This window comes from Anarrhichthys ocellatus, unplaced genomic scaffold (assembly GCF_004355925.1).
Source record: "Anarrhichthys ocellatus isolate YVR2014 unplaced genomic scaffold, GSC_Weel_1.0 scaffold25, whole genome shotgun sequence".
In the NCBI taxonomy this organism is placed as follows: domain Eukaryota; kingdom Metazoa; phylum Chordata; class Actinopteri; order Perciformes; family Anarhichadidae; genus Anarrhichthys; species Anarrhichthys ocellatus.
In genome coordinates, this window is record NW_022280055.1 from 132,273 (window position 1) to 155,453 (window position 23,181).

At 42.3% G+C, this 23,181-nt stretch overlaps 2 protein-coding genes across 2 annotated transcripts; both read right to left on the reverse strand.

Annotated features, from left to right (window-relative positions):
• Positions 1–10,345: 10,345 nt before the first annotated feature.
• On the reverse strand, positions 10,346–15,344 carry slc30a1a (solute carrier family 30 member 1a). The gene is made up of 2 exons (XM_031861412.1): positions 14,390–15,344; positions 10,346–13,266 (listed from the first exon to the last, which is right to left on the reverse strand). The coding sequence occupies exons 1-2, from the start codon at positions 14,964–14,966 to the stop codon at positions 12,377–12,379; spliced, it is 1,467 nt and encodes a 488-aa protein (XP_031717272.1). The 5' UTR covers positions 14,967–15,344; the 3' UTR covers positions 10,346–12,376.
• Positions 15,345–16,566: 1,222 nt separating this feature from the next.
• On the reverse strand, positions 16,567–20,227 carry nek2 (NIMA-related kinase 2). Its single transcript, XM_031861715.1, has 9 exons — positions 19,952–20,227; positions 18,947–19,164; positions 18,577–18,817; positions 18,386–18,468; positions 18,172–18,298; positions 17,838–18,072; positions 17,421–17,475; positions 17,210–17,286; positions 16,567–16,942 (listed from the first exon to the last, which is right to left on the reverse strand). Exons 1-9 carry the CDS (start codon positions 20,045–20,047, stop codon positions 16,734–16,736), a joined length of 1,341 nt encoding a protein of 446 aa, XP_031717575.1. The 5' UTR covers positions 20,048–20,227; the 3' UTR covers positions 16,567–16,733.
• Between the last annotated feature and the right edge of the window lie 2,954 nt (positions 20,228–23,181).

Genomic DNA, 23,181 nt, shown 5'->3' on the forward strand with positions numbered 1-23,181 from the left:
CTTACCCTAAGTCATTTTGATTTTTTTTTAAGATAACAAATACTGCTCTTTGTCCCTATCTGGTGGTTAAAATTGTCACCGACCCAGTTTTTATTTTGAAAGTAGAACAGGATGACCCTTCACTTCCAGGTCAGATTTAACAGGCGACACATTCATTTCTCAATTCATCTTCTGCACTTTTAGTTCCTTTTATTATATTTGTTGCAACTTATCACTGCAGTGCTGTACTTTGTGTATTTGTATTTTATAACAATGTAATAAATGCTTATTTAGTTGATCTAATTTTACTATATTTTAAATTAGTATTTTATCATGATCTTATTCTCATGACAAAACATGACATTTTGGATGACATCACCCTTTTACATCTTTAATTAAGTTGAAAGTAGCTGGTCAGCACTCAAACACACCACAAGAGGGTAGCTTCTCACCATTTCAGCTGCAGAGGCTTCATGCGAGCTGGCAGCCTCATCATGTATTGATGCTCCTGTAACATCTCAGTTTGGGATAATAATCAAGAAAGAAGAAAATAAACTTTTTCGTTTGGAGAACTCATAGGCTACTTCACATTCTTGAGATGAAAACCCTTAAAAATTTGATCAAACAAACATGTCACCACACCTCCTGAACAAATATTAATCTACATACATGAAGACATTCCTTGACGGAGCTATAACAACAGAACAGAGGGAAGGGGCTTCAGAAGAACAGCAGGCAGAGAACGGTAGTTAGATAAACATTTGACGTATGGAGTGAATTAAGAAATACTTTTTTTTAGAGCTTGTTTGTGCAGCACATTAAAAGACAGTCGGGCCTTTTGGCTCCTCCACTGAAGACACAAGCGGTGAAGTACCGTGAACAGACACAGACTCAGCTGAATGTGAGCTTTGTTTGATTGTTGGGCTGCGTAACATTGAGTCCTCGTACACATCTCTCTGGCTCTGTGCACTCCACACTGAAGTGAGCAACAATCACATGATGAGCCGAGCACTAGACACACTGACATTAAAGGTTCATTCCGAAAAGAGATCAATATGTGATATAGAGCGTGTATGATCGATCGATCAATGTATTTATGTGATCATCTTTGAACTCATAATATGATCTGAAGATATAATTTCACATATATTTGTGTGACGACGCATTATGTTAGTAATCTAAAATTCAAGATTATTATTAAACACATAACTGGAAAGAACTACATTGAATCCAGTGTTGGACAGTAACTGAGTACCAGGCGGATATTCTCAAGACTGATTCCAGTATATTTTAGAGTTGATACATCTAAAGAACAAATGTGATATTTTGGGAAATACACTTAGTTCTCTTACTTGTCAAAGGTTAGATGAGAAGAAGTGAATAAATGTACTTCCCAAAATGTTGAACAATTCCTTTGAATGCTAATACTCTGTTTTTTTAAAGTACATTTACTCAAGTAGTGTACTTAAGTACACGTGAGTGGTGCTTTTCACTCCGACTGTTATAAATACTACTTGCTAAAACAGATAATCAGTAATGGAGCATCTCTACACTGTGCAATGACTAATCTTGTCGTCACGTGTTGTGTGGAGACATTGAAAAGGAAAAAGCGGGAGACTTTTAGACAATGTGTGAGCAGCGGAATAAGGAGGGAGTTCCTGGAAACAGAGGGGAAGAAAAGTAAACAGAAGGATTATGATATTAAAAAATAGAGACACCCGAGGGTGTAAACAGCTGAGTATACCAATGTATAAAGCTGCTGCCATTGTGACATTTCCCTCACAGTTTAAGTAAAGTAACTATGATCTTACTAGTTCAAAACCATTTATTCCTATTTCACGAGCTTCTTCCTTATCGGTCTCCATAAATGCTCAAAGTTCATCATGCAATCTGAAAGCCATGAAATGACAGACATGTTCCATAACATCTGCCTGGAACTGAAATCGCCTCGCTGCCTTCTGCTGTGACTAAAGGGAGGGAAGTTCAAAGCAGATCACATGAGTGCAGTGAAAAAAAGAACAACTCGGATTTGCTGACATCCCCTTTTTCGTTGGCCTTTGTCCAGCGTCCCATTTCACCAGAAAAGCCTCTGTGGACTGGGTACTAAGGTCAGTGAATCTGTACTGGGAGCTGAAAACTCTCACAGCTCCTAATGGCAAGAGCTGTTGGATAAACCAGCATAAAGAGAAATGAAGATCGGCAACACCTGAAGGTTTAACATTTACAGGTTCAAAGCTATTGATCCCATTTAATCCTGTTCAGGTCCCTTTAGGTCCCTGCATATAATTACAAATGTAAAGGAAAGGTTTGACCTTTTCAGAATTTCACAACATGTGGAATAGTAGAGCTAGGAAGGAATGCTATGTTTAAGACTTGCAAGTTAATTGTGTGATTGAAAATAGCACTACATCTGTTACTGACATGAGACATCTATGTTTCTTTTTCAGGCTCTTCTATATTAATAAGTTGGATATATTATAACTTTCACGAAAATCCGAGCTTTCCCGTTCTAATTAATAACGTGGATGTTGGCGTGAAAGCTTTTTTTCAAGTCGAAAACTGATAATTACAGTTCCTCCGATATGACATGAGCGTGGCCTTTTTTCACTTTCTGGCCAAAAGTTAGATGAGAAGATGAACATCACCCTCATGGTCGTGTGATAAAGGAATGCCAGCACACGAGTCAAACTGTTTGCTGAAGTGTTTTTTTTCTGCTTGAGGCAACAACATCTTCGAAACAACACATGAACAGGAAGGAGCAATGTCATGCTTTTTAAACACATGTTGTATAAAACATATCCTAGTTTCCCCTGCAGCACAGATCAGCATGCCAGCTTTCAGTCAGCTTTTGAGTTTGGCACAGACACCCCAAGGCCTGATTCTCTGCCTGGTACATGGCCATATTGCAGGCCAGATGGCTGGAAATGTAATGAAATTAATGAATAGATTCCTCTTTGCAAACTGGAGTTCAATGAATGTGCCCCAGTGAATGTGCCCCAGTGACCCTGGGAGCTGTGTTGTTGGGGGCAATAGCTCGCAGGGGAGGGGCCAGACCACCAGTTGACTGGATCGGCCAGAATAGAGTTGTGGCACCTTCCCAGGAAAAGGGAAACCAGGGCTCCCTTCTGGAGCCAGAGAGAGGCTCACCGGCGAGCGTCTGGTGGCCAGGTATTGACAAATGAGGTTGGCCGGGCACAGCCTAAAAATAATAAACATGGGGCCACCAGTCTTGTGGGCCCACCACTTGCAAGGAGAGGCATTAGGGTCAGGTGCATTGTGAGCCAGGCATCAGGCAAAAGCACGGACATAGGTGTGCCAACCCCTGGCATCGCAGATGGAGTCTGGTTGTTGGACGGGGGGAGGCTGCCAGACAGACCTGAGAAACCCAAACGTGTAGTGAAGGTAATCTGGGAACATCTGGCTGAGGCCCTTGTCCTCTGGGTCTTCAACTTCCACCTCCTGAAGAATTGTTCGTGCATCCCAGGGGAGGCAGGGGGGAAGTGGGCCATGTTCAAAACCTCAATTGTGGAAGCGGCTGCAAGGAGGAGGCTCCAGAAACAGTACCGATAGACCAGAAGTGCTGCAGCTGCAGCTTTTGCCAAAGCAAAAACCAAGACTTTCAGGACTTTCATTTAGCAGACTTGGGTGGTGGTTCCCAATTTCAAAAAAGGGGGGCCGGAAACTGTGCTCCAATTATCGGGGTTTCACACTGCTCAGCCTCCATGGGGAAGTTATTGGCCAAATAATTTTGTCTGTATTGAAAGTCTGTCTTTTTGATAACACTGTAAACATTCTCATTTACTCATCTGCAGCTTGAGTCGATGTTTGCTGAACAGTTGCCTGAGGATTTCCAATTTGTCCTCCCAATGCTGAGATCACATTACCTCCACCTCGTGAGCTTGTAAAAAGCACAGCACACAATATCCTGCGCAAGATTAAAAAAATAGGATATTTTGTGACTTTGCGAGAAAATGACCAAACTTTAAGCTCCAACAATTTTACTGTTGTCACAGACGTTTTCTTTAAGCATGTTTCACAGCAAAAAGACAAAATGTGGTCATAAAATTAAAACATTTTGGTTATGCGCTTCACAAATGGGTTTGCATCATCAAAATAAATTGCATTTTTACATTGAGCTGCACTAGTGACTTGACAATGGTCCAATTCTATATGAGGTAGGTGTTGAACTAATGATTATCTAAGTTATTAGCCTGCATAATATTTTTTCAATAAATTTGTTGATTGTTTGGTATATACCACGTCAGAAAAATTGCTATCACAATATCCTAGAGCCAAAGTTGACAAATTGTTTTGTCTGACCAAAATGTCAGTTAGCTCTGGTGCCTCCAATTTCTTTTGGCAGCGATTACAGCCTTGAGTCCTCTTGGGTGTGACGCAACAAGCTATGATATCTGGATTTGGGGATTTTCTGCCAGTGTCCTCTGCAGATCCTATCAGGCTCTGTCAGGTTGAATGGAGACCGTCAGTTGACAGCTATTTTCAGATCTCAGAGATGTTCGATTTAGTTCAAGTCTGGGTCATAGGCCTCATTCACCAACCGCTCTTAAGAAGAAATGTCTTATTTCTGACTTTCACCAATGTTTTTTTAATTTGGTATTTGTAAGAACAGAATATACGGACACTCAAGAGCTCACTTACGCACATTTTAAATAATTCGTTAATTTGTTTTCTTAAATTCTAAAGTTGTATAATATAGGATTCAAATTACAATAACATTTTCATCATTTATATTATTTTTTGATAATTGTTTTCATTAACTTACAAAGGATTATGGTCTATTCAAATAAATTAACACTAACTCTTCAACACAGAATGACTAATAGCATTCCATGCACCTTTCAGGACACGGGCCCCTCTTGCCGTGAGGTGAAGGTGCTAGCCACTACACCACTGTGCAGCCCATGAATGTCTAAATGGATTGCAAATTGTATGGCAAACCAACTAATAGTTTTTGAGATTTGTTCAGAAGACAGAGAGACATGAGTGTGAGAGATATCATATTCCCAGATGTGTGTGTATATCTGTGTTTGTGTGGGTGGGATGGGAGTGTATCAGAGCCAAATAAGTCAGCTTTTTCTCAGCAGTGAATCTGCTGTTTTCACAGAATTCCTCTTGTCGGTTATCACACACATCCTTGTGATAATGTGTGCATGTGTGTGTGTGTGAGTGCGTGTGTGTGTGTGGGTGTGTCTTTTGGTATGTGTGTTGGTGTGGGAAGGGATGAGGTACGTACAACAGCAGCCTTTGTTTGTTTCCAAAGATAAATGTGAACCATAAAAATCTGTGAGCTGGAGGAGGAGGACGTCAGGAGCGAGGACGAGCTGCGAACACATTGTGTAACAGCCAGAATTAACTGCATTATGTGCAACAAAATGCATCGCATCAGAGTAATCACTGAATAGATTGTTTTGGAAGTATACATAGTAAGTTATTTTATATATAATTGTGTTCAAGACACAAAAAACATAAAATGAATAAGTTACCTTTGAATATCACCACGCCAATTACGACACAACATCAGGACAATAGGTCATCAAAAAACATGTTTTGTCGCTGTTAGCTATCTAATGTTCGCATGGTTGACAAATGTCTAAAAACATTGAAACCTGTGGAGCTACGCTACGCTAGTTACTGAAGGTATACTGAATGCACATACATCTTCTCTCTCGATTGCCAGGTGATGGGGTGGTTCACTTTTACACAGCGATCTGTAGGCTCTAGCTTCTATCTTTATCTTTTCAACCTGTTTCCACTACTGAATCATGACGACATCCTGGATATATCCTGTAAACCCTTCTGTCTGCTTCTCTCTGAAATCGCTTTTGTGTTTTTCCCAAAATGTTATATGTTTATGCAGGAAGTGCAGTTAGTGACAGTGTGGGCTCCATGTTAAAGTAGCTCTGACTGCTTGAATGATTAACAGCAGGAGGCGGGGCTTATCGAAGGGACAATTCACAGGGCCATCAGCGGCCACAATCCATTCTTTGTGAATTTGCCCCTTTGAGAGCTTAAGTAACTGATAGCGGCTGTTATTAGAAGATGACATTTATCTTTACTGTATGTAGATTGCATTATCACTGAAGGGGGGAGAGAGCGAGTGCTTTTTGTTGATCTTCTCTCTTCCTGGAGTTGTTAGCACTCTTTCTGTCACTGGGATGAATTGATTATTGCTGGTTGAACCCACTCACTCCATGATCAAAGTCTGAGAGGTTGGCGAGTGATGGTACAGTACCATTTAGTGAAACATTAACTCAGTCCCCCCCCCCCCCCAACACCTTCATGTATTCACTGCCCTGAGAAAACACAATGTTTGGTTTGTTTTTATCATACAGCGAGGAAACAAAGACATTTGTGATTCATCTTACATTCTCACCTTCTTTTGGTGTTAATATTTTACATTTAACATAGCATGGGATCATAAAGGATTGGTGATATCAGAGTTGTAGCCAGGTTTCTGGGATTACTGAGGTCATGAGTTCATGAAGTCCCCTCTCAAGGTAACAAAATATGCATACCAGCACCTCTACAGCTCAGTAATTAATAAAGGGTCTCCGCTGGTAGTCTGGGAACCTCAAGTTCAAGACAAGACTCCAGGTGCAAACTGTACGCCGCCACAAAAAAGTTGGGCACATAACCCCCAGTGGAGACTCCAAATTGTCGTTTTTACTCTTTGGGTTTGTACGGACTAAACAAATAACATATAAAATGTTAATTCATGAGCTTTAAAAGTTATAATAGTTGGATTTGTGCCATTGCGGTGCTTCTAGCTTAGTTACATAAAGGATTTGAGGACTTCTTCCCCCGTTGATTATCATCATCGTCATCGTCACAACCAGAGCTGGTTAACATTCCAGCCTTCTTAAGTCTTTTGTGGGTGCAAACCTGCCATGTGGTCAGATTAAATGTTTCTGAGAGGAGTGTGGGAGAGGACGATCCTGTAGCAAAGTCCAGAGAGATTCTCGTTTCTTTCACTCGATGAGCCACACGTTTTGGATCTCCCTGTATTAAACTGAGTCCAAGTTTTAAACTGAGTCAGAAGTGAGTTAAGTGCTAAACACAAAGTACAGCTGAAGCTGATAGGAATGTTGTTGTTCTAGGTATTTATTCAGTCATCAAGTATTCAAGGGTCATTTATTGTCATTATGCAACACTGGGTCGCACAACCAAATGCAGAAGTCCATTTACTACACAAGAAAACGTTACATAACAAAACAGCAGAACATTCCTGTAGTGCATTTTTTTTTTAAAATGTCTTTACAATTCATCATTCATGAGGGGGACGTGAATGTTTGTACCAAATGGCAAAGGCAAGCGTTCCAATAGTTCTTGAGACATTTCACTCAAAGTCTCAAATGTCAACCTCGTGGTGGTGCTTGATGGAAATTCAGCAGCTCACCAAAGTCAGGAGGATTCATCCTCTGGGGAACATGAATATCTGAACAAAATTAGCAATCCATTTAATAGTTGAGATCTGGAATAAAGACTGACTGAGAGACCAACAGTATAATCAGTAGAGCCACACTGCTCACATTGAGAAAAGCATGGTAGCGTTTAAGTCTTGTTACTATAGAGTTATAAAAAGCCCCACATTGAATAAAGGAAACAAAAGTGCTGTTGAGAATGCGCAGAAAAAGGAAGTGAAACAAGCTGTAAGCTTCATCCTCATTTAAATCCATTAGAGTCAACAGAGTCATCGGCTCATCTTTACAGCCTATGACTGACGAAACAAACACTGGGCTCTGCAACAGCAGAGCCCAGTGTTTGTTTTTTTGCGATTGAAAGAAGTGATTTGGTAAAAAACAGTTTATCATTTTGGAGACAAAATGTTTTGGTAAATGTTAAGGCAGCTCCTTAGGGAATTGACTTCAGCAGCAGTGAAATCCCAGCCTGTTGTCTGTAAATGGGACTAAATGACACAGAGGTCACTGATTGTAGCTTCTGAGGGGACTCTGTCCAAAAACAAATCCCTATTTCTCATGTAGTGCATTTATTTTATTAATTTAATTTTAGCATTCAAACTCTGTCTGTCAATAATCCAAAGTTTTTTTAATGGTTTATTTAATTTAAGAAGTAGGACAAATTTCAACCGATAAAGCAACAATGTTCCTATCCTAAAAATAATGAGAGAAGAAGATTGATACGACTCATATCTGTAAGTTTGAAGCTAGAGCCAGCAGCCCTCACGACGGTCTAAACCCAGCTCACGTTCCCTATTAGTGGGTGAACAATCCAACGCTTGGTGAATTCTGCTTCACAATGATAGGAAGAGCCGACATCGAAGGATTAGCTTAGCTTAGCATAAAGACTGAAAACAGGGGAAACAGCTAGCATGGCTCTGTCCAAAAGTTACAAAACTCGTCTACCAGCAGCTCTGACGCTCCCTAATTATCATGTTGTATCTCACGACCTTCTAGCTTTTTCAAAGGCCGCCTGATGTATGAAATGTATATGCTCAATTTGGTGACTACAATAAATTGGTGACACGTGAGAGGGCACATGCCGGAGCTTCGTCAGGATGCCTCTTTTGGGGTTTTGTGTGTATAAGCGCTGTGTTGGGTGAATCCATTTAGCAGCAGAGTGACCTCTCACCCTCAAGTCCAGTGTTCACCCTCACCTCTCTTCAGCCTCATGTCCTGCTCACCCCGTTTGAAAATCACAGGGACAAAGCCAGAGAGACAGATGGCCTGGTGCGACCACAGACACACACACACACACACACACACACACACACAGTAAGGTCAGATCAGTACATCAGCTTGGTTCAGGACCTAAAATATCCTTTCGTCACGTGGTCTTTTACTGTTATGGAGGTTCCTGCCTGTTCAACTGTCAGAACAAATCTGCCAACTGACACTTTATTTTGTTAAGTTCAACAAATTCATCCAGATATTAAGGAGAGTTTTTAGCATTTGGGAATGTTCGGCAGAAATTTGATTGGAAGACATAACGATGAAGGCGTTTGAAAATGATTAAGACTGTTTTTGAGTGTGTTGTATGTTAATTAACCATTATGTTCATAAGACACGTAACCCGAGTGGCTTTATGTTTCCTTCAAAACACTGGTACAAATTAGTTGTGACATCATTTTCAGGAGGCAAGGGTCAACAATACATACACAGACTGGGGTCAGCAGTGGATGCATACAGACCGACTCTACTGTCTGCGTACAATGGGCTGCAGTGAAGGTGCAAAGAACACCTGACTTTAACAAAGAGCACAAAAAAAAGAGAGCTGCCCCATGCGTGAAACTCTTTCTGTCCACATGAAAAGGGACAGGCAGCGAGCAGAGAGCGGCCCGGCAGCAGTGAGGAATGCTGGGTAGAGCCCCTTGCTTGTTGCCTTAGGAATGCCCCTGGGCCTCTTACATAAGTCCCGCCGGGCCGGCAGTGGCTGCTCCGTCAGCCACACATTCGCATTCAGCAGCCGCTGAAACCCAGCCACATACTTAACAAAGCATCCGCTTCTTCTTTACGCCGCAGAGCAGACTTGTGAGCTGCCGTAATTATGGACTAAATGTAATTGCAGCACGACACTCCACAACTCACTCTTCAGATTTGCTTGCGACCATTATTACTGTTTTGATAGTCTGAGGTTCTGTGGCTGGACAGAGGACATGAGCCACACACATCCTGTTGGCCTTGTTGATCAACACGTGTGTAGCTTTACATATAATCTGTTTCTTCATGTGGTGTAAAGACAATTAGATTTAAACTCTGGCTCTGTTAGTAAAGAAAAATGTCTTAAAACAGTTATTTGTTCTATAGGCTATGTTCTCTTATTGTCATTATATTAACTTTGCTAACCTATATCAATGTGTTGTATTAACATTCTTACCCGAAAGTAAAAACATACATATACTCAAGTAGTCCACTGTAAGTCAAGTTTTTGAGGTACTTGTACTTTACTTAATATAAGTATTATATATTGTACGTTCATCAGTAATTGTTATATTTATCTGATTATTGTGCTTCTAAACTAAAGAAAAAGTAAGATTAGAGAGTAATTAAAAAGGAAAACATAGTAAAAAAAACATTTTAGAATTATACTTTTACTGAAACAAAGGATCTGAATGACTTCTACCTTTACAGTATGTTTGTGATTCTTAATGTTCGTGTATTCAGTGAGTTCTCATAGTTGTGAGCTCACAAGATGTTTTACAAAACAATGTATGCTGCCACAAAGTAAAACATGCATATTAATTTCAGTTGGATTTTTACAAGAAACTGGAATGTAGGCTGTGTGAGTGTAATGAATTATGCCGTCCTGTGCACAATCCCTGCTTCTTTAAGCCTAAATCTCCTCTTTATTCTCCTTTCTTTGGTTTAAGTGGATTAAATAGGCAAAAGTCAACTACAGATCAAAGTTTGGCTCAGTGAAATAGTCATTCAAGACCTTAAAAAAAAAAAAGAAGTTACACCAGTTTCACTTTTAGAGGTTGATTTCAAAATGTTACTCTTAACATATAAGGCATCACACGGTCAGACACCTAAAGAATTTGTGGCCCAGGAAAGTGTAAAGATGGTAATTTAAAGACCTGACCACAGGCCCCTGATACACAGGCCCTCGTGCCTCAGCAATACAAAAAACATGGCAGTCACGACATTTTGCATCCGTTTGTGGTACTTCTGTCTCTTTGGGGTCATTGGTTGTTTATAAATAACATTACATTATTTTTGACTGAAAAGATCAGAGAAAGTGAAAATAAGGCAAAGGACAAATTTGGGTTCATCAACTGTACCAAACAGCCATTTTTTTGTTTTATTTCACAATGACACATTGGACAGGTACTGTAGATATATAGTATATCAAAAACACATCAGTTGACATGTCATATCTAAAATTAAAAAAACACTTGTTTTCAATTTGCACATAGAGCTCAAGTCTTAAAAACAGAATAAAAGTGACCAAACATGAAAGAATGCGTCATAATACATTTCTATATTGCATACACGTTTACTCAGGAGTGGAAATCTGAACCACATCAATGGACCACCTTTAAATGATATCTGTGGTGATGAGGGAAAATTCACCAATTGAAAAGGCCACCGTATGGACTTTAATTCAGCCAAAACAGCCTGCTCAGCTGTCCAAAGCAGAAGACAGAAAAGCTATAAGAGGAGTCATTCCCTACATACTTATGAGTAATGTTGGATGATACCAGCCGGTACTGGTAAGCAGCAACCGGAGCTCTCAGTGGAGCCCCTGAAAGTTGAACACTAGGTCTCAGTTTGGTCATGCAAAACGTAGAAGAACATCCTAGAAATACAAAAAAAAACTCCCTCAGCATTGATTGTGATGCGGTGCTGAACACATTCATGAGGATTTCAAATGAAAATCAACAGCGATCACAAGAAAGATTTCCAGTACAGATTCATACGGAGAATATTGTTTCATTAATAGCATACAGTGCTCATTTCTTCACAACATACCCAACCTTCAGGCGTTTGACCGTGCCAATACAAGAGGTTGAGTTACACTATGTTTACTACTGGCAGCAGTTTTTTTTTGTATTTAAAAAGGCAAGGTGAGAGAGGTGTTGATACAGCTTCTGTATCCGACTAATGGCCGCAAGTAAAACCGAGTCAAGGCCAGAGAAGAGTCTTGAGAAACAAAATCATTAGAAAATGTCACATTTGAAAAACTGACTACAGCATAGATGGTCTGTCAGAACATTTGAGACAGAAAAAAAATTGCAAAAATTGTTGCTATCATCCAAACTAAATATTACAAACAGCATTTACAGAGAGAAATAAATCCTTTCTAATAACTTAAAATAGTTAAATTATTTAACAACACTCTTCCATTTTGGGCCGGAGGGTAAGAAAATAGATCTGCTCAAAGCCTATGCAAAAAAACAGGGGCATACTCTGTGCCAACGGGCCCAAAGGCTAAACAACATACCCTAGTGATGTGCGCTCCGACTTGCATGTGTTGTGTGTCCTTTTAGAGGAGAGGGGGTCTCTCAGATCCCTTCAGTCTTGCAGTGAGAAGCTTTGGCACAGAAACACCATGGGACGAGATGACGCATCACAACACGGTGCTAATGAGGAACACTCATGCAGGCCTCGCTCCAGTCCTGGCGGAAGTACGGTGTGTGAACCCCAACATGCATCGCCACCATACTACCAGGGCAACAAGAGAGGGGCCAAGTGAGAGCAGGAATGAAAATAGGTATACAGAGAGGGGGAAAAATACAAGAATGACTCAAATACAGAAGACACAAAGGGTTTGGGGGGGGGGGCTATGGAAAAGGATTTCTTGTTCGGGCCACGACAGAGCCACGGGTCAAAAAAAGATAACAGCGTCCATGACAATGATTTCAGTCCAGTGTGGTGGTTTTCCAGCTTCTCCTCCGTTTCTCTCCATCCCCTCCATCTCACAGAGACGACTCCACCTCTCTAGTGATGGTGATCTCGGGCTCGGACCGAGGGCGCACCTCAGCCCCTGCAGCTAGCTCCGGGGTCTCAAGGATCACCTCCAGGGCTGACGCAGCAGCAGCCTTGCAGTCACTGCCGGCCTTCTTATCAGAGCCTGTGTTCTGTTTGTCTGCAGAGCCGCAGCACAGCTTGGGAGCACACTGAGTCCGACAGGAGAGCTCACAGAGGGAGTCCCGAGACTCCGAGTTGAACGTGACAAACTCAGGCTGGATGGTGGTGGCGTGGATGCCCTCGTCGTGGAAGAAGTCCTTGATGCGCTTCGCCACCTCCATGTAAGATGTGGGGTCGTGGCACTTGATGTGTGCCGTTGCGATGATGCGACTGCCGGCCAGCTGCCAGATGTGCAGCTCGTGGATGGCCAGCACGCCGTCCAGACCGAGCAGGCGCTCGTTGAGTCGGTGCATGTTGATCTGCTTGGGCACGGTCTGCAGCAGGATGAGGGCGGACTCTTTGAGCAGCGGGTAGGTAGTGTACAGCAGGATGCACACCATGATGATGCAGAGTGTGGGATCCAGGTAGAGAACCCAGCAAGGGCCGGCAAACTTAGTGGGACCTTCCAGCAGGTCAACCAGCGTGTGATTGACATGCTGGTGGTCCGTGGTGTGGCTGTTGATACACGGGTTCACGCACACCTCATCTTTGATACAGGGCTGCCACACAAAGGTAAATATTAAAGAATTGACCACCACAATGACAGAGCCGAGGGCGTCACCCAACACATGCAGGAAAACCCCACGCATGTTGAGCTGCGATGCGGGGTCGTGGTCCATGTCCTCAAAGAGGGGGTTGCCATTCATCTGCACCTCCGTGTTGTCTTTACAGCTGATTTCTGAAGATAAAAACAAAAGGTTAGTTTCGTTTACCAGAACCTCGAGTGAACTTTTAATAATCCACTGGACTTCAATACGGATATACTAACTACAGCATTCAAAATAGATATATAGACAATACAGAAAAAAAAGACAACAAGCTCACTGCAGTTCCAAGACAAATTAGTCATGAAGTTAGGAGATGCCACTAGGACCAGTGGCAGCCAGTTGCTTAATTGCTGAGTTACAGCATTTGGGGTCAAAGTTCATTTGAAACTTGAAACTAAAAAGCTAGAATGTCATCAGGCGAAACGTGTTGGAGCCGCTCCATCAAAAAGCCAAGAGGATGAGGACTAAGGGCAATTTACTAAAGACATTCTACAAAGATCCTACACGCTACGACACATTCTGCCGTGGTTCACATCAAGCACATTCAATTAGTAATTGCAGGCAGTGTGGTAGCGTACACAGCACCTGAGCAATGAGCTGCTCTCTTCCATCCCGGGACGCAACCGGCTCATTCATCAGCAGTTCATGGTGTGGCTGTCGACTCCACGGGTACACTGATGTATGAACCCAGGAACAGCCATCAGTGCAATAAGGGGGGTGGGGGGGTAGCCTCCACTTATTGAAACAGTGTGGGGGGGAGAAATGGCTTTCTGTATGGGTTTAACCCTTCAGAGGACAAGGACAAACTTTTGGGGGGGTTGGTCTGGTGCTTGTAGGTTCAGTTTGTAACTATTGTAATGAATCCATGAGTACATTTTCTCAGACATTGTGAGCAGTAAGAATTTTGATCAATGAGGCCATCACTAAAGGTGACCACGTCTCCAAGGATACCCACCAATAAATATCGGATAACAAACGCGTTTGTCTAAAGGCCACCACCAGAGCAGAAACTATGAGGATTAGTCACTCACACAGGGTGTCATCCTGCTACATTGAAGTTAAATGCTGTTACGCAACCGGGACTGCTAACAATGGAGACAAAGTCTGGTACATGCTGTCAGCTTCGATGTGGGAAACAATGATGCTGGAGTCACTATATACTGACATACAAAGTACACTTTAACATTGATTTACATCATTTAACATAGGGAAGAGACTTAATACTCTTTACACACAATGGCTACATGTACATACCATTTCTCGGTCTCACGTCACCCGGGCTGTTGTGGTTCCCCACCAGGTTGTTAGTCTCCTCTCCTGAAGATCCATTGCCAGCCTTCTGGGACTTGCCGGTTTTCCCCCTTTTGTTCTTATTCCCATGAGAGTGACCTCCTCCGTGGGAGTGTCCGTGGCCTCCGCCGGCGTGTCCGCGGAACAAGCACAGCCCGAGCAGGTTGACCAGGAGCCCCGCGGCACCGACTCCGGCGACCACCAGCGGACTCTCGATCTCTTGGGGCTCGGTGAACCGCTCCACAGCCTCCAGCACGATGGTGAAGCACAGCGCCGTGAGGAAGACGGCGTTCACCAGAGCCCCCATCACCTCAGCGCGGATCCACCCGAAGGTGTTTTTGTTGGTCGCGTGGGTTTTCTCGGCAAATCGCACCGCGACCAAAGCCACGATCAGCGCGATAACGTCCGACAACATGTGAAAGGAGTCCGACAGCATTGACAGGGATGAAGTCATCCGACTGACCACCACCTCCACGATAAAAAACCCAAAAGTCAATGAGAGCATACATAGCAGCCGCACACGGTTAGGCTCGCAAGCCATTTTTTCTTTCCTCTCGGTCCTTCGTCGAGTCAACTTTGGAGTTAACGTTAAAAAACGTTTTACTTTGTCTTCAGTCGAGCTCACTGGGACCTCAGCTAACGCTAGCTAGCTCTTTAACACAGCTCCGAGCTAACGACTTACGCTAAGCTAGCTGGCTCCCTGAGACAATACGGTCGATGCTAACAGCGTCTTTACACACTGCTGTTCTCCAGTGACGGCAGCATCACTCGTAATCACCTGAAGACAACCAACGGTAAAACTAATCCGGTAAATTATACTAATTACCGTACACATAGACTGTGGGCGACACCAGCATATTCCAGATACGTTTGCAGACGGCTGAAACTTTGCACCCGAGCCGGTAAACTTTCCACACGGAGCACGGCACCATAATTACACGCCCCGGACGATTCCTATTGGCGGATATGACGCAAGATTGAATCTGATTGGTCTAATTGTGCGACTCTCCCAAGTAGGCGGAGCAAATGAGCCAGACAACAGCGGTTGCTAAGAACGCTAACTGCGCCTGTAATCTCGCGATGACTAATGTGTCTGTAAATCTATGAAGTATCAGTACTTAATTTAGGAAACCTCATTAATATTCAACAGACATGTTCAACAAGGGAAAGCGCCGGCCCTTTGTTGTATTCACCTTTTTAATTGATTTCTTTAGAGTGATTGTCATCACTGAACATGAGGCAATCAATAAAACAAAGACCTCATTTAAATGTCTGTTAAATATTTGTTTGTCAATTGTTTCATTTTGTTTTTGGTCTGCATTAAATACACACTTATTCTGGTTTATTGAATATTATGTTCTACTGGTGGCAATGTGATTGTTCCTCTATGTGTACTGGTGTTAAAACAGAAAGATATTCAGCAGTTTGTAATGTTGTTAAACCATACGTAGTTATATCTTTGTCAAAAAAAAATGTATTTGGAAATAATTACTCATTGTTAGAAACCTATCTTATCGTGTTTGTCTTTTAATTTAATCAACTACAACTTTGAGGCCTGTTATTGAACAAAAGCATAATATAATATAAATGTCCCTTTTAATCTTACCCTTTAATCTGCCATTAATCAAGAACAAACTATTGTCTATAATCAAAAGTCTGAATTGAGTAGTCAACTGTTCATGGGTATCTGATGACCCCTTGTGGGAGTTGTCTATATTAAGCACTAGTGTGCATTTATAGTAAATTGTAATGAAAATGGAAAGAGTAATTGGTTTTGAAAACCTTTTATAAAGTATGTATATTTCATTTGACTAAGTATGAATAAATAGTACATAATATATTTTACTATGCATACTGAGCATCTATGGCAGGATGAACATGTTCTTATTGTATCGTAATCATTTATAACTACAATAAGTAGTTATCAAGGAATGCAATATAAAAACTTTCCCCATCACAATCCTTCAATCAGCACATTTCATTGATGTCACAGGTTCAGGAGTTGTTCTTCGTGTGTTATCACTCTTGTCCAAACCACAATAGTGTTTGTATTTTGTTGTGGATTCCACTCCCAATCACTCAGTTCTGTCTATTTCTAAGCAGCTTATGAGAAAACTTTACATAGGCCTATATTTAGCAAGAATATACAGTACATAGACAATCACAACATCCATCTACAGACATTACAAAGCTTGCAATAACATACATATTACAATACACATCATAAATAAAGCTTAATTTAGATCCAGTTATTATGACTCCTCACTTTCACATATCAGTCACAAGTCAAACAGAGATACGCGTACGATCAGCGGATGCCCAGTATCTGCCTGCTCTTGAACTGGCAGGTCTTCTCCACTTCACTCAGTGTTTGAGCGCGCTGCTTGGCCGCCTGCAGCCTCCTGAAAATCAGATCCTGGGATGCGACACTCCGACGGCCGTCCGACGGCCGCTGGTTCTCTTTGCTCTCACCGGCAAAGTGGACCTTCTTCTTACCAGGGGAGACGTTCTCCACATCTAGGACCAAACAGTAAGAAGGCACCGATTAACAAGGATCAACTGTATATCATCAGGTAGCCCCTTTAACAGTCTTCGCAATCCAACATGACAGCTAGATTTCAGATTGTGAGGTGTGTAATAATTCTTTATTGAGTATCGTATAAAAACACAATTTACAAAGTAATAAATTAAGGTAATTTTAGTCATCCACATTCCAAACTGAACACATTTCTCAGTTCATGTCTCGGTTGAGTAAGTCCAGAGGTCTTCGTCTCATTCCCATACCTATGTCTTTGCCATAGAACGGTGTCAGATCCCTCTGCTGCTGTGGACGGCTGTAAATCTTCAGTAAGCTCTCTGCTCTGTAACAGTAGATTGGGATAAAGAGTTTACACCAAATCAGTTGGTAAGAGTGACATGGCAGAATGATCAAAATAGGAGAAATGACTAAAACGTATCCATTGTTGCATTTCTAGCCTGAAAAGAAACATTTTACCTCACAAGCTTCTCGTTTGACAGTCGCTCACGAACACAAAGCTCCTGCTCTCTTTCTGCAATGAAGAGACAAAATAGAAGCTTTTATTTTTCAAATACGTAGCACTTACTTGCCGTGTGACAGTAACATTTGCACATTCAGTCATATACACACATTTTTTAATAACATTCGCTTGCAACACTTCTGTCACAAGCAACACAAACACTAATCTTTTAGGCCTCAGTGCAAGAGGATAGTTGCAATGTCAAATACACAGGATTTCACTTGTATTTCCCCCAGTCACTTTAAAAAGATATTTAAATACTATTTTACACCTGAACAATGATAAGTGTTTTTCGACGTTGTGAAAATCCCAGCTGCAGGTGAGCATAATGTCACACAGATGTGGGTCAGCGTGAGTAGAAATAAAAGTCTTACGCTCCAGCCTCTGCTCACGTTCCTTCAGCGCCTTTTCCCGGTCACGCAGTGCCTGCTCCCTGAGTCCCAGCTCTGCAGCAGAGGCGGGTATCGCTTCAGCCGGCCTGTTAAGGGGACAGTCAGAGTCTGCCGACCTCCTTCGGAGTCGCGCTTGTGCCCTCTTCTGCTCCTCAGCAACAGCATCAGCCAACAGGCTGCTCAGGAGAATCGACTCCACCGAGGGCCTCAGGTAGTCCTGTCGACAAGGAAACATTACTGAACCCCACCGACATGAAAACGCAACGTTTAGCAGGTAGCATAAGCAAAGCTTCTGACAAAACTATTCATTTCTAACCTTCAGGTGGAGCATTTTGCAGAGTAAGGTGTTCAGTTCTTCAGAGTATCGGTATGGGATTCTTTTGAACTTGCCCTCTCTGATCTTCTCTGCCAGTTCCTTCTGGTTGTAAGCAGTAAACGGAGGGCTAAACAGGAGGAATCCAGGGAACACTTCAGATTCACGGTCAACAAACCGCATAGTGGGGAAAATCAGCACAAGGAGAAAAACTTACGATAATGCACACAGTTCATACAGCAAACACCCAAGTGACCAAATATCGGATTTCTCGTTGTATGACATCCGGTCCATTTGCTCCTGAAAGAAAGAAACGTTGAAAGATTGTGGCAAACATTGCTAATTAGACTACTATCAGGAAGACCAAGGGATCAGGCTACATTTTCCAAGCAGGATCAAACAACTCACTGGAGACATGTAGTAAGGTGTCCCGACGAATGTCTTTGCAAAACTGGTGTCGTGGTTCAGGATCCTTGCCAGGCCAAAGTCTCCGAGCTTCACATTCTGTCTGATGTCGAGGAAGATGTTCGCTGGCTTCAGGTCTCGATGAAGAACCGTTGCCCTGCCATCACTGCGTCTGTGGCACTCCTTCAGGGCCAACGTGAGCTGTGCCATGACACGCAGGACAAACTGCTCCTCCACATAACGCCTGCCATGGTAACACAAACACACAGGAAGCACAGATGTAGAAAGAAAACATAACCCATACCTTTTACAATGCACATAAACACGCAACATGCAGTGCATTGTGTATTTCAAGACAAAGGATGATAGTCACCTTTCCTTGATGCACCGGGTGATGACGCTGGACAGGTCCCCACCTTCACAGTACTCCATGACAATGTACAACATTGCGTTAGTCCGGTCTATGATGCGGTCGTAGTATCGCACTATGTTCGGGTGCTTGAGCTCCCTCAGGAGGTTCACCTCTGACACCAGCATCTGCTTCTCACTCTCCGCCATGGTGCCATAGTCCAGCTCCTTCCACAGGAGGATCTAGAGACGAAAGAGGCTTGATTATTCAAAGAGAGCTTAAAAATGGATGATACAAATGTAAAAGCAGAGTCACAGATCAATTAATAAACTCAATAAAGTCAGTTACATAAGATTATCTCTTAAGTTGACCAACAATAGCCACCACGTTTTATTGCTCCAAGTTTAATATTATTTAAGTAAATGATAGAGTGTTAATTCTTGTTTTTAAAGTTACAGTCTTGCTTTAAACCTATACCACTGCTGCCCTTCAGCTGCTAACGTAAAGTCTTTACTTGTCAGACACAGAAGTAAGTAGCTAAACCCAACTACCCACAGTCCAGTAGACTAATCTTTTCAGCTGTAAATGGTGGCATTAGATCAAGGTGTCCGCCATTACTTGAACACCGGGAAAGAAGCCGATATGACATTTGAATTAATTGACTAACCTATGTACACCTGGGTTTGTCTGCCGACTAACAGGATTAACCGTTCTCATGTTTTTTTTTGGTTCGGATATTTGTTGGTTTTGGAAAGTAGAACAACGTAACGTTACCTCTCATCCATTTATGTCACCTCCTAAAATACTGACTTTGAGGGCTCAAAATACGCCTAACGCTATTTTCATTCATCTTTCCGGAAGTTGTTGTTGTTGTTGTTGGAATCACAGTTTATCTAAATCAACAGTAACTAATGTTACACGTTAACATTTTATCGAGTGACAATAACGAACGGCCTCGTGGCTGCAGGTAAACGTTACGTACAGGTGGGCAGTGTCTCTGTGCAAACAAAACGTGTGAACGTTACTCACTTTCCCGTCAGGCTTCCGTCTTATTTTCTGGCATTTTCCATAGGAGCCTGTGCCGATAGTAAACAACACCTCGTAATCCTCAACACGGGACGGCATTTTAACGTTGAAAGTTACCGGACTTAAGCTAACGTTAATTTAGCGTTAACGTTAAGTTAGACTGGGCTGTTAAACATGAAGTTAAACCAGCGACTTCCGAAGTAGTCTTTAACTTTACTTTTCTACTGAAATAGACCAAATGTTTGGCTTTTGGTTTCTTTGCTCGTTCACTCGTGTGTGTTGAAGTATAAACAAAACAGGAAGCGTTTGCTCTCGGTTTAAATTGGTGCCCAAATCGTCATTGGTGATTGGTCTGCTCTCTCCTCACGGGGGCTCCTGATTGGACAGGGCGACAATACAAGTTAAGAGGTTGCTAAGCGCCTGAAACCCGCGAGAGCAGAGCGGGTAGATGACGTGTGCTCACCTCACCACGGGACAGCGCAAAAAACACGGTCAAGCCATAGCCATGCTTCCAGGAAACAGGGTTAGGATCATTAGACGCATCTAAATGGCAGTGGCTAAGAGTAACAGAGCGTTTTCTTTTACACCGAATTAATATTTATTTTATTTGTCTGCATATAGATACTTTACATATAGGCAGTATACTCACATGTGTGATACAATTGTATGGTAGGCCTGCTGAAGGGATTCTGATTGTTTTATTAACTGACTATGTTCCACCCCTTTTGTATTGTATAACAATTTGACCAACCTGCATTGTTTGTATATAGTAAAAAATAAAAAAATATATGTAATGCAAAAGTAAATTGTATTGCCAATATTACATGTTTTTATTGAAGAGTTAACCTTTGGTGATAATACTGCGTATCTTAATATGGACCACAGGAGGAGGAGTTGTTAGAAAGATAACTAATGGTGATAATAAACAATATAAACTGCATGACTAACCATTTCCTTTTTGAGATATATAGGCCAACAGTGATCACTATCTGAAATAGTCCCTACTTTTGTCCATAAAACATTAGCATTATACACCTATGGTCGACTTTGAGGTCCACCAATAGATAGCTTTGCCTTCAATGCTGCAGAGCCCTTTAACGGAGAACATTTGTTTCCCACTGAAGCTCTGGTAGCTGTCTAGAAAATTAATCAAGCCAAGGTAAGAATAGCTCACTAAAAATATACAAAGACCAAGTAACATTTGAGCATATACAGTTATGCGTATGCTCTAAAAATCTTCTCAACTGAAATGAACAGACTAACTGTCCTTGAATACGTTTGTAAATAGCAGCGGTGAATATTATTTTTATTGGAATAAAAAGATCTGTGACACTGACTGATGTGATCTTCAGGGTTTTGTTCTCCTCACCTTGTTATCCCCGATATTCCTAGTTACAGGAACAGGTTGCCGGCTGTCGCCAGAGCAGTTTCTACGCCTCATACGAGAGACACACGGGAGGCTGATGGGCATCTTATTGTCAGTGGTCATTTGATTTTACCAGCAATCATTCAGTCCATTGACAGACAAGTATTCCCCCAAATTATTCATCATCGATTCATTGTTTGAGCCATAAATTAGGCAAGAGTGCCAAAGATATGTTGGTTAAGTTGCACTTACATAAAGATCACCTTGTTGAAACATCCTGAGATCAAACTGGTTAGATCTGGTTATTAGCTGGAGCAATATCATGAACAGTTTTTATTACATTTCAGATTTCCTACGTGGCAGATACGAAGATTATTTTCTCATCACAAGCACATTGTGATGTGTGATCCCTGCTGTCAGTAACATCTCTCTCAGTGGGGAAGCCTCAGTAACAGTTGTGTTGAAATCATCCTCTTTACTGCTCTCTGCTGTACCACACACTGACAAAACTCACACCACCAAGAGAGTGAGCGCCAGAGCCGGTCTGTCAGTCTGCCTCTGCAAAAGGTCACTCCTACAAAGAGCTGGAGGAGTTTGGACATCCGCCAGGAACAGTGGAGGGAGGGAGGGGGTAGAGCGGAGAACTGACAGCTAAAAACAACAGAGACAGTCAGGTGCCCGAGGCCGCTCTAATGTCAGCTGCCCCCTGTTAAAGGCCAAGAGTTGAGAAAGAGCGACAGACAGCTCCGTTACAGGATAACCTCTTCACCTTTGCTGTTATGGAGGTTTATGGTACTCTTTTTTGGGTGCAGTTTCCCCTCAAAGAGCCTTCTCAAGACAAGATAACACACATAAAGGTGACCTACATTTTAAATGGCAATCACCTGGGTGCTTTCTTTCCTTTGGACTTTCAGACTCCTGACTGATATGCTAATAATTAGGCTAATTACAGTAAATATTAAAGGAATAGTTTGGCATTTTGGGAAATACTGTTATTTGCTTTATCGCAGAGAGTGAGATGAGAAGATTGATACCGCTCTTGTCTGGTAAATGGAGGCTACCGCCAGCAGCCGTTTAGCTTAGCTTAGCATAACGACAAACAGGTGGAAACAGCCAGCCTGGCTTTGTCTGAACACGACAAAATCCACCTACCAGCACCTCTAAAGCTCACAGATGAACACTATATGGTTGTTTCATTTGTGCAAAACAAAGCGCCTTTTCATGTGCAGAGGTTTACACTGAGAGATGATGACCCTGGTAAGAGGTTACCTCCATTGTATTGGGGTGGAGACAGAACACTGAAACCCATCTTCATGGTTTGACACTACTAGGAGCAAAAGACAATATATTTCTCGTGATTTTGATATGAGGAACGTCTGATCCTAACAACACCGAGGGTCCGACCAGCCGTCATTAGGCTCTCCTGTGACAGCAGGAGGGGCCAGCAGCTGCTGCAGAGACATTCAGCCCGGCCCTCCTCTTCACAGCTGGATGTTTTAGTGCTTGCTGACTCAAGGGACACTGCCACCACCGCAGCATTCATGAGGGAGCAGGCATCAAAGTGTGACATTAAAGACCTTGGGGAGCAGTACCCGTGAAATAGTTAATTGCAGGTGTCCGAGGAGGAACACTACTTCTGCAGAGGACAAAAGTTCCTCTGGGGATGAATTAGTCTGTGTAATGTGGGTGACCTTAGGAGGAGCTGTACTGAGGAAGAGGAGTGTCAATGCAGGGTGATGATGCTACTCCCCACGCTGAGCAACACCGTGGCTCCTGACTGATAGCCCTTTGGTTATTGTAGCTTCGTGCATATTTAATCCCATTTTCCAGCTCACATCCTGCTGTTTTCAATCTCAATTGCCATTGG